Below are 11322 nucleotides of genomic sequence, written 5' to 3' on the forward strand. Positions count from 1 at the left end.
GAATCTAGGGTCCGCACAGCTGGGAGTATTTTAGACCTTCGAAACGCCCAAGGGATGATGACGTTTGCAGTTAAAATACTATAGAATGAATCCAAAATGAAGTAATCATTCGAAACTATCCCTACCTTCCTTAATATCGATGTAAGCTAAATACATGAAAAAAACGCTGGTAACTAGAACTTTGATGTAACTCACATTATCAAGCTCTTTTTCTTCTTTGAGAGCCTGTGAGCCCTGGCATTAGCCCAAAATCACCCACGGGCCTATAGAGGTCTAGGTAGATCGACCGGAAGAAGTGGAGGACGTTGGTCGAAACTAACGAAAAACGGCGGACCGAAGAGCCTGGTTAGAACGAACGAACAAACGCAACAATACATTCTGAGTAGTTGCTGGTACCTCCTCGCTGTAAAAGTAGACCCAAAAGCCAGCCTATCATGGCCAGGGTTGCCTAGAACGCTAGGCAAAAAGATTCATGCGATGGGGGCTGCAGCTTCTCTGCTGCAACTAGTTGACAAATCCTGTCTAATCACCATCGTCATGGATCACGTTGCTAATTTCAGGATACTTAATAGTTCAGCGAATTCCCCAAATCCCATGGTAGGTTGTCATCACCCATACTAAGCCTGTTTCAAGTTCAGTGCCAGAGCCGAGCCTATATACATTTATGATCTAACAACCTCAATAACCTTGCTATATCTTTGTCTGTGTAGATTGATCTTTAAGACACCAACGGGGAGAAGAGACAGAGAGGAAAGGAAAAGGAAAGAAAAGAGAAAAGGCGGCGAAGAGCTCCGCCTTCTTCATCAGGCAGGCGCCGAACTAACTCCCTCCTTCTCCCACAACACTCGCATTAGTGCTTTCACGTCAAGTATTCCCTCAATTATCAATTTCCTCCAGGTTCTGACTTCAGGCCCTTATCAAAATGGCTCATCCAGCTCTGGAACTATCTCCTTTTGGAAAGATCCCTACACCCCCTCTATCTCCAAGGAAGAGACGTCGCCTTTTTCGTGGTCCTGAAGAACCAGACGGGGAGTTGAGTCCTGAGCAGTATATCAATAGCTCAGATCCATATCGCTCTACAACCCAACCTGTTCTTTTGCGGGAATACTGCAGTCGAACCTCTTGCCCAAATCGGCCGAGACACAAACAGCTTATCCCGCCGAAATTGAGCTGACTGAATTCGGTAGAGAAAGACGGCTTCTACTTGAAGCGGGGCCGCACAACTGGCATAACAGCAGGTGTTTGCACCAGTGCCTTGGCTTACTGCAATTGGCAAGCAAGAGATCGTAACCGATACAATCACAATGAAAACCACCTTAGGTTGTCCGCAAGCATAACTGAAGAATTCGTGGTTGTCAACAAAAAGAATCATCAAAGAGACTTCGAACAATTGCGGATTCAGGTGACTTCTCATCATTTGTCATTAACGTCAGGGGAAAGCTTTGCGCTTGCTTTACGCCGGGACATATAGATAGTGTGGGCCTCCAGGAGAGAAACAAGAATACGCTGGTGCTGAGCTGGCAATGAGCATGCCAGAACTTCCAGGATTTGATTCGACGAAGGTAGGGGGCCTCTGCTTCGCTCGACATCCCGCAATTGGTCAATGGCCATGCACGCTTTTTCCTGTCTGTCGCTCCTGGATGTCACCGTTCGTGCCTACCTTGATCTTCCTTGCAACCATCGCTTTGAAGATTGTATTACTACATTCTATTTCGATGCAGGTGACCGTTTCACTTTGTGGTGGTTTTTGTTAGTATATCTAAAAAAATTGGCGAAGGGGCGCTGACAATGGCATCAAAGGTAGTCATTTCCGAATTCTGATTTACCGTCACTTAGCGATGTGTAATAGGTATTCAATAAGATATAGATAATTATTTAGTTCTCTAAATCACAGCTATATCTTAGTAGGTAGCAAGCCACTTCGCAGTTGAAATTCTAGTAATAAAGAGGCAAGGACAACACTCAGTTTTTAAAGACTCATCTGCCCTAAGATACTTCACCCATTAGGTCCTCATCTATCTCGAGCCCGGCATCCTCACCCATTCCAGGGTTGACATCGCTCATTCTCGCCCAAGCCTGGCCTTTTTGTATACTATCAACGAATTCATCGCTAAGCCCCATATGGCGGTTACTCTCATCTAGACTGTCCACCAAGGCCTCCAACGAGTGTCTTTCCTGCATGAGACGGGTTTGTACCCTACTCTCGCGAGAGAGCTGGCGGAAAGAAGGGGTGGCCAGAAATCGCAGCATCGTGGAACTATTGCGATTTGGAAGTTGCACTAATGTGGCCTCCATAGCACCGGACATGATGAGAGAAGCTATGATTGACTCTGTAGCTTCGTCACTAGTGTGCGCGGGTGATGCCTGCTCTGCAATCGCCGTGACTGTTAAGGCGGCAAATGTCTTCTTAACACCGATGATAGTATGCTTTGAGTAAGCATTCATCACCTGAGAGACGAGGCCCATATTGTTATCCTAAATCCACAGATCAGTGATAGTCAAGATTAATAGTATCAAGTGCATGGCTCACTCACTGCGCACCAAATGTCCCGAGCAGCGTCAATTTCCGCCTCTAGGGCTTTCCTATCACCCCGCTCAAAAGTCTGAGCGAGATTGACATAGGGCTTGGCGAGGGACTGATAAATTTTAACCACATTGGATGCAATCATGCTCGGATGTGAGCACAACTAGTATGAAAATCATTAGCAAAAGAAAAACCAAGCTAAGGTCGAGCCGGGGAGTAGAGTTGGTAACCTACCTTGCCCTTGTCTAGCAAGCCCACTAGAACCCACTTTTTGTAAGCTTCTACCATGATCATACTGATGGAGCCCGTAGCTGGCATCGAGATGACAACTCCAAAAAAATGGGCCGCTTTGCACCACTTCTTCAGTGCCGAATACACCATTCCACCATAAAGGAAATATCGTAAATAGTCTTTGTAAGTCAAATTGGACGAAAGCCCAGAGGCCTCGGTGATGAAGGACAAGCTTGAGTCGTGCGTGGCACACGGTACCACGGAGGACCGTGATGTGGCATGAGAAGTCGAGGTGGGGAAGTGGCAGACAAATTTGTTCAATACTGGCAATGCATAGGCATAAGCTCTTGCACGCAAGCATAATTGGACTAGAAGGAGGTGTGTTGATGTGAAGACCGCACATGAAGGGTCAAGCCGCAACATGGCATCCCTGACCAATCGTACGGCTAGGATAGGCTAAAGAATGTCAGCTCCTTGGACATGAAGTGGGCTTCAAATGATCAAGTCTCTTGCCTTTGAAGCCATCTGTGCAGCTTGTCCGACAAGTTCAACTAGCTGGCGCCACTCCTGGCCCGCATACCTGACTTGGACCGGGTCGAAAGCCTTTAGGTAGGAGACCATCCTAGACCAGAGTCTTCCTGGAGGAAGCAAACCTGCTGGTACAGTTTCACAAGATGCCTCTTGGAGGGCATGGATCTGTGCGTGGAGGAGAAACAAATAGGCGAGGGAATCTGCACCTGGATCGAAATGCTGCCAAAGAGAGACAGATTAGTTCTTTCCTACCAAGAGCACACCCGAGCAAGGTATCGCTGCTCACATCAAAGAGAGAGTCGTTGCTGGAAAGACTACCACGAGACATAACATGTCTTAGGGATGTCACATTAGCACGGATCTGGCGGTCATATCCCTCATCGGACAGACGTGCAGCTTCACGCAGCTGTGCGGACTTCGTCAGAAGCCCCTCAACAATGTCCATATCGAAAAATCCAAGTAAAATCACTAAGCCACAGCTTTGAAGGACGCAGGATGTGATCAAGACCTAGCAGGTCGGGAGGCGTGGGTGGGAAACACAGTGGCGGCGGGTGAGGCAAAGACGAAGGTTGAGAGGGAGACGGAAACAGAAATGGAGTTGGGAATAAATGTAAGAATTTGCAAAATAAGGATTTTTAAGGACAGCAAGCCCAAGTCACCTTACATAGACGGTGGTGGTGGAAGTGGTGGTGGTAGTGATTGTGGTGTTGACCAGCAGCTGAGAGCTCCGCAGCAGAAAGAAGGGCGGTCGGCAGGCAGCTGATAAGACGATAAGACGATAAGCCGATAGCGGAGTTCCCCACCACTCCGAAAGCCACTCGCCTTTTTTGACTCACCTTCTATCATTCTTCACCCGCCGAGGTCCCTGCCTGTCGCCTATCCCTTCCTCTTTTCGAAATATTCTCGCACCAGATCGATTACGGCCCAATTCATCCTACCGGCTGGGGATCCCCAAAAATTCAATGTCGTTGACTGATTCGGCTGCGGTCGATGTGGCTCGCAGCGCATCGCTTGCTTCTCGTCACCTTGCAACACTTTCCAATACCGCCCGGAATGACGCATTGACAGCCCTCTACCAGGCTCTGGACAAGAACCGAGATGTAATTTTGGCTGCCAATGCCAAAGATGTTGAGGCTGCTACGCGGGCGGCCGACAGTGGGAACCTTAATCATAGTGTGCTCAAACGACTTGACCTTTCCCGGGCCGGCAAATACGATGACATGCTAGAGGGGATTTTGAGTGTACGGAACTTGGAGGACCCGGGTACGAAACCATAATCGCCCCCCCGGATTGATTCCAAATATGAATTACCGGCTAATCTCGAGGCGGAGGAATAGTTGGCAAAGTGACCCTACGGACCTTGTTGGATGAAGGCCTTAGCCTGGAGCGAGTCAGCTGCCCTATCGGTGTTCTGTTGATTATCTTTGAGGCTCGCCCAGAGGTGATCGCAAATATTGCTGCGCTAGCCATCAAGTCGGGCAATGCTGCTATCCTGAAAGGTGGACTTTTGACTTGCCTGTGATATACCGTCCCAGGGCTGACTTATATCGATAGGTGGAAAGGAATCTATGGCATCTTTTGTGGCCATCGCGAATGTTGTCTCGGAAGCCATTGCCAGCTCCCAAGTGCCCGTATCATCCATCCAACTGGTCAAGACCCGTGACGTGGTTTCCTCCCTTCTAGCCCAAGACTCGTTTATTGATCTTGTCATTCCCCGAGGATCCAATGAGCTGGTTCGCTTTGTGAAAGAGAACACTAAGATCCCAGTTCTTGGCCACGCTGATGGTCTCTGCTCGGCCTACATCCATTCGGACGCTAATATAGACACGGCTGTGAAAGTCGTTGTGGATTCCAAGACTGATTACCCCGCGGCCTGCAACTCGCTTGAGTCCTTGCTTGTCCACGAAGATCTTCTGGAATCTATCTTTCCAGCGGTTGCGAAGGCTCTCATCGACAAAGGTGTCTCCCTTCGCTGTGATATGGCTTCAAGGGCAGCCCTGACGAAAACGCTTCCGGCTGATCAAATCGCGCAAGTGCAATTGGCTACGGACGCCGACTACAACACTGAATTCTTAGACCTTGTGCTGGCCGTCAAGACCATTTCTGCTAGCAGCCACCCAACCGCGGCCGTTGAGGCTGCCGTTGCGCACATCAATGCGCACTCGTCCAAACACACTGATATTATCTTGACCGAGTCCCGCGAGCTGGCAAATCTGTTTATGAATGCCATTGACAGTGCGGGTGTCTTTTTGGAACGCATCGACCCGGTTTGCGGATGGAATGAGATTTGGGTTTGGAACAGAAGTGGGCATTAGCACCAACAAAATCCATTCCCGAGGCCCCGTTGGCCTAGAAGGCCTGACCATTTATAAATACCTGATTCGAGGCAATGGTCACGGGGCGGGAGATTACCACGATGGCGCAGGAGGACGGAAATATCTTCATACGAATCTGCCCCTGGACGAGTAGCCTGGTACTTAGTTTTACCGTATAGGAAGTTCCCTTGAAAAAGAAAAAGAAATCCAAACGTATTTTTTTGTTGAAACATTTCGCCATCATAAGAAAAGATGAGGACTAAGCCGGATGCATTTTTCTCTTGCCCTCTTCCATCCACATAATCGATCCCTCATTCCGACCAAAGACGTTTCGCCACTTAAGGTACATCGAATTGAGGTCTCCAGCCAGACTCGGCGAGATACACACCCGGACATTCAGTGCGACCATGGATCCGCGCCATTGCACCGATAGGTTTATGTCCGTCTCACAATCCTCACAAGATCCTTTAGACCTTGAAACCCTTGGAACGTCTGCGACCACGGGCGCGCTCGAACTTCCGTCCCTTGCTGGCCACGTAAGGCTTCTATGGAGTTCACAAGTTGGTTAGCGCACGGAATCAATGTGTGAGGAGGAGAGAGGAATGAGTCTCTCGCCACCAGAAAAGAAAGAAGAGATAGACCTGAAAACGTACCTTGTGGGAGTGAGGGCCGAAACCGAAGTGCTTCACGGCCTCACGGGCGTTCTTGGGGCCACGGAGGAGCAGAGTGTTGGCACCGGTAGGGGCACGCAGAGCGAGCTGATCCAGGGTGAGGATCTCACCACCGGCCTTCTCGATACGGGCACGAGCAGTGGCGGTGAAGCGCAGAGCAGCGACTGAAAGCTTGGGGATGTTCAGGAGGCGGTTGTCATCGGTGACGGTGCCGATCACGACCACAGTCTTGCCCTTCTGCGCGTCGCTAATGTTGGAGGCAATACGCGAAAGCGAAACCGGGGGGCGGTTGATGCGCGACATAAAGAGGCGGCGGAGAACAGTCTTGTTGAAGTTGGACTCCGTGCGGCCTGTGAAAGATCCAGGTCAGTTTCAGACCCGCATTTTGAAAATTTCCCCCGTCTTTTCACCTCCGTCTGCTGTGTTGCACGAGGATATCGGATTGTGGATGGGGGCAGGGAGTCATACGAGCCAGGAAGCGGTAGAGCTTCACCAGAACCTGCAAGTAAACGTTCTCGCTCTTAGGCGCCTTGCGGTGGCTGTTGCGCACATGGTGACGGTCCAGGTCGATACCTAGTTTTTTCGAAGATTGGTTAGCCGGGGAAAGAGGAGAAAGGAAAGAGAGCGGATGTCTCGTTGAAGGTCAATGAAGATGCTGGAATGGTTAAACATACCCATGGCTGCTGATATGAATTGAACACCTGGGAGTTAGCTTGCTGTCGCACCCGTATGGAAAGTGCAGGAGGTTTTTGGTCTTCAACTCTCGGCTGCACGGGTGTGTGTGGGTTGAGCCCTACGCTAGTCCTGATTGGGCTAAACAGGTCACCTGATGGATGCAGGAGCAATAGGTGGATTATCTAACTATATTTGATGATTATCTAAGCATATCCATGGATGGAACCGTAGGATCGCCGCCACTCTCGCCCAGAGGAAAGTGGAGCTACCGACCCGATGGTGGGAATGGCCATGCACTAAGTGAAGGGCTATTTCTGTCACATGAGGGAAGAGCGCCGAAAGGACGGAGAGCGGTATGTTATAGCTCTGGCAGGGACTCGACGGTGTCCCCATTCCGCCTCACGAAACCTCTTTCGTTTCCTGGCGAAACAAAACTATACAAAGGGACCTGGCCACCAGCCGAAAAGAAAAAGAAAAGAGCCCCACAGGAAGATTCTAGCGAGGATCAAGAAGAGGACGGTCTAGGTGTATTGCAACTAATCTCTATCACCCAGGCTAACCAGGAAGTCCCGTGTCAGCTCAAAACTGAGCCAGCTGCTGGCCATGCTAGGCGCAACCTTTAATAAATTGGGTCCGATGCCCTTGAAGAGTCCTCGTAGTCCTTCCTCGGCCACAATGACCCGTACCGCATCCCAGATCGACCTGTACTGATATCCCATGCCAGACATGGTATTGATTTGGAATCGTCGCCGTAGCACGTCACTAATTGTTCAAGTCAGCCTCACCCAACCAGGAGTTCCGTAGCGGAGAAGGACGGAGGCTCACAAGGGATATGTGCACGTCTGCGCCACCGCACCAGAGATCGCACCAGCGAGCAACTTTCGCCAGGAACTGGGGTGCTTGTCTCCCTCTGGGGTTAAGTATTTGCGAACCGATTCGTAGGTCATGAAATTGAGCCCGACCTAGCGCAAGTTAGCGAACATGGGTACCAAAGCAAACCGACGCGATGTCAGGAACACTCACGTAAGGGGCGACTCCGGCGACCGTAGGGACGATTCCGCGGTAGAGACCAATCATGCCACCTTCGTTTTTGTATATCGTCACCATGGTGGTGAACATGCCGGGCAGTTTTTGGGATGGGTCTCGGGCTCCAAGGTCCGCAAACGATGCCGACTGAATGGAAAGGCGGGTGCGAACAATATCTAGAGGGTAGGTCACCGTGACTGATGTGATGCCCGCAATACCTCCACAGATAAGGCGACGTGTCGGGGTCATCTCACCATCCGGAGTTTCGGCAAACTGAGGTCGACCGTGTTAGCCCCTAAGTCAAGGTGTGAAAGTGGTACACCATAAAGACTACAACTTTCCGCAGAACCGATGCAGAATGGAGAAGGGAACCAGCGAGAAGGCCGGGAACATAATCGGACTTACCTTCTTGTAGAAATTATAACTTCCAAACTGCACTGCAGAGTAGGGAATAATGCGAATACAATTGGTTCCATTACCTCGCATGAAGCCTCGCCAGCCTTCCTCTCGTTTCATCTTCCCGAGGGCTTTCCATATTGACAACTTGTATTCTTCTCGGCCAACGCTTTGAATCTGGAGTAGGATTTTCAACCGCTCCAGAGGGGATACAATCGTCCGAGAAACGGCACCAGCGACGCCACCGGCCATGAATGCGGCCACAACTGGGTCTGCCATCCTTTCTTGTGTTCGACGTAGCATAGAGGGTGGTTCGGGGATCGAGTCCTAACGAAAGGCGAGTGAGTGAGCGGGCTATGGGTGGGGGGGGGGGGGGGGGCGAAGGCCTAAGAGCCATGTAGATTTTCAACCCACCTTGACTGGACCTGGCGAGGAAGGCAGCTGCAGGCCATGCAGAGTAGGCCGTGTCGTTCCCTCCAACTCACTTTCCTGCGTCGCGTCTTGGCGATTGAGGCTCATCTTGATCGCATGCGTAGTGGTACTGAAGTCAGCAAGAGAGAATGAGACTCCTGTCCTCGCACTGATGTTTCCTTTGTCTTAAAACAGATGCGACAGCGGCAGCTGAGGTGATCGGTCGGTAGACAAGCAAGATTGATGGCCCGAGGAAAGGAAGAATAGAAAACAGGGAATCCGGGCTGGGCGTGTCGTGCTGGCCATGAAGAGAGTCCAGTGTTGTCGCTTCCTCGTGTTCTACAGGCCCATCATTGACAATCCAGACCCAGCGGTGCTTTGTGTCCTGAACCCCCGAAAGTCAAAAGGGGGAGGGGGGGAGGTTCTGTATGGGCGATTTGCTGGGTCGGAGAGCAGGACTAGGGGGCGCGGAGATTGGGGTGAGGAGTCAGCTCGGGGCTGAATGAATTGCTTTTTGGCGGTAGCAAGGAACGACAGCAACCACAGCAGAGTGTTTCCTGGTGTGAGGGCAGATAATTGAAGGAGATGACGTCGGGGAAGAGCAAGAGGAAGGCACGAAAACACCACTCCGACTGTCGACATGCTCACGGTACCTCCCGAGGTGCCACTTGGTATACTTGGTATGTATAATGTATTCACTCACGCCTGTATGTATAGGGCCATACTAATAAATACTAACAGCCAATAGGGTAGTTACATACTACATATGCAGTACATCCACACGCATCTTTATATAGTAGATACATCTTAATACAGAAATTATACTGTATGGTATTGTAGTAAGTTTCCGAGGTTCTCCCCATTGCTTTCATCATTCATCATTGGCGCAGTTGGTGCCTACACCTTACCGGAGGAGCCACCTCCCTTCGATCTCCAATTCCCTCTTTCGTGAACCCCTTCACATATCTTTCTTCACTTCCTTCTTCAACCCCCCTACCCGCACCCACCCTCTGTCATTGTCGGTACTGTCCTTCGTGCAATGTCTCGATCGGGCACCACCCTCTATGTCACTGGCTTCGGCCATGGCACCAGAGCTCGCGACCTTGCCTACGAATTCGAACGGTACGTGACGCCTACACCTTCGCGCTTCTTGAGCTCTCGGTCTTCGATCCTCCTCCTACCCCCAAGCCCCGACGGTACGATGACCTCCACCCGCAGAGCCCCGAACTGGGTTACTGTTGGTGGCTGCGTGTGAAGCTCCGGCCACCCCGTTCGCCTTCGAAGGCCTTTCCCTCTTCCTAGATGCTGGTTTGGTCATTGGTCATTTGTCATAAAACCTTTTCATCTCAAAACATGTGGTCCACCATACTGACTTCCGAACTAGCTACGGTCGCCTGGTTCGCTGTGACATTCCTGCGCCGCGTACGCCTTCGAGTCGACTGTGAGTATTCTTATATGATGGTTGATCCCTTCGTTCCTGACCGGTCAATCAGGTTTGCTTTCGTTGAGTACGAGAGCCGCCGTGATGCCGACGATGCCTACCACGAGATGCACAACAAGCGCATTGGGCGTGATGACCTCTTGAAGATTGAGGTAGGTTTTGACCCCCACTCCCACCGCCCTTTGCCGGATGGTCTCCTAATGTCCTATCCAGTGGGCCCGTACTCCTCCTTCAGCCTCGTGGAGATTCGATTCGGGTCGTGACCGTCGCCGCGACCGTACTCCCCCTCGCCGCGGCCGCTCTCCCTCGCCACGTCGCAGCCGCGGAGACTACTCGCCTAGACGGGACGACCGGTACGAAAGAGACTACGATCGCCAGGATCGTGACCATGATCGTCGGGACCGCGACCATGACCGCCGAGATCGCGACAACGATCGCCGGGATCGCGACCGTGAGCGCTCCCGCGACCGTTCCCGTAGCCCTGACGACCGGGACCGCGATGTGAAGGATGACCGGGAGAGGCGCGAGGATGACCGGGAGCGCCGTGAAGATGACCGGGAGCACCGTGAGGATGAGCGTGAGAATGTCCCCAATGGTGAAGAGAGGAAAGGTGTGTGGTGACCTACGTCTTTGGTTGAATTTCAGTCCGCTTACAAGTCGATTAGTACCCCTGGACCCCGTTCCTTCTGCTCATGATGAGCTTGATACTGCTGAGTAGATCAACTCAGTGCCACCATCTGAGCCTTTGCCTTGAGTATCGTGAACCGCTGCCGATTCATTCGAAGCCTGACTGGGCGATCACTGACTACGGGTGCCAGCGGGGACTATAGGAAGGGACTACCCATCTCTCAAGGCTTACCTGACGCTTCCGGAGATGACTTGATATTGATGTTGTCACAGTACACGGCATTTCTCCCATGATCCTCTGGTTCTTCCTTCTTTCTTTTTTCTCTCCTAGTTAAACAACCTGTCGAGGCTGGGATTTTGCGTGGTTCTTCCTGGTTGGGGGTTCCACGATTGGGTTCTTCCCCGTTTGATTTCCTATCCGTGGGTGTTAGTATTTATCCTGGTCTGCAGCTCGGATTCCGCCGAAACGAACGT

At 51.2% G+C, this 11322-nt stretch overlaps 5 protein-coding genes across 5 annotated transcripts; 2 read left to right on the forward strand and 3 right to left on the reverse strand.

The window, feature by feature from the left end:
• Positions 1 to 1986: 1986 nt before the first annotated feature.
• On the reverse strand, positions 1987 to 3731 carry N7482_010228 (putative COP9 subunit 3; the record flags this gene model as incomplete). The annotated part of the gene is made up of 5 exons (XM_056692352.1): positions 1987 to 2475; positions 2535 to 2687; positions 2759 to 3211; positions 3269 to 3505; positions 3573 to 3731. The coding sequence occupies 5 exons, from the start codon at positions 3729 to 3731 to the stop codon at positions 1987 to 1989; spliced, it is 1491 nt and encodes a 496-aa protein (XP_056538309.1).
• Positions 3732 to 4248: 517 nt separating this feature from the next.
• Positions 4249 to 5601, forward strand: N7482_010229 (glutamate-5-semialdehyde dehydrogenase; the record flags this gene model as incomplete). Its single annotated transcript, XM_056692353.1, has 3 exons — positions 4249 to 4549; positions 4624 to 4785; positions 4841 to 5601. 3 exons carry the CDS (start codon positions 4249 to 4251, stop codon positions 5599 to 5601), a joined length of 1224 nt encoding a protein of 407 aa, XP_056538310.1.
• A 467-nt stretch (positions 5602 to 6068) lies between these two features.
• On the reverse strand, positions 6069 to 6950 carry N7482_010230 (60S ribosomal protein eL18; the record flags this gene model as incomplete). Its single annotated transcript, XM_056692354.1, has 4 exons — positions 6069 to 6146; positions 6255 to 6622; positions 6741 to 6845; positions 6947 to 6950. The coding sequence occupies 4 exons, from the start codon at positions 6948 to 6950 to the stop codon at positions 6069 to 6071; spliced, it is 555 nt and encodes a 184-aa protein (XP_056538311.1).
• Positions 6951 to 7483: 533 nt separating this feature from the next.
• N7482_010231 (putative mitochondrial carrier protein) lies at positions 7484 to 8888 on the reverse strand (the record flags this gene model as incomplete). The annotated part of the gene is made up of 5 exons (XM_056692355.1): positions 7484 to 7709; positions 7773 to 7909; positions 7971 to 8246; positions 8379 to 8696; positions 8784 to 8888. The coding sequence occupies 5 exons, from the start codon at positions 8886 to 8888 to the stop codon at positions 7484 to 7486; spliced, it is 1062 nt and encodes a 353-aa protein (XP_056538312.1).
• Positions 8889 to 9819: 931 nt separating this feature from the next.
• On the forward strand, positions 9820 to 10939 carry N7482_010232 (RNA-binding protein; the record flags this gene model as incomplete). The annotated part of the gene is made up of 5 exons (XM_056692356.1): positions 9820 to 9902; positions 10165 to 10221; positions 10274 to 10373; positions 10435 to 10831; positions 10887 to 10939. The coding sequence occupies 5 exons, from the start codon at positions 9820 to 9822 to the stop codon at positions 10937 to 10939; spliced, it is 690 nt and encodes a 229-aa protein (XP_056538313.1).
• Between the last annotated feature and the right edge of the window lie 383 nt (positions 10940 to 11322).

Source organism: Penicillium canariense (assembly GCF_028826845.1).
Source record: "Penicillium canariense strain IBT 26290 chromosome Unknown utg000008l_segment0_segment0, whole genome shotgun sequence".
Taxonomy (NCBI): Eukaryota; Fungi; Ascomycota; class Eurotiomycetes; order Eurotiales; family Aspergillaceae; genus Penicillium; species Penicillium canariense.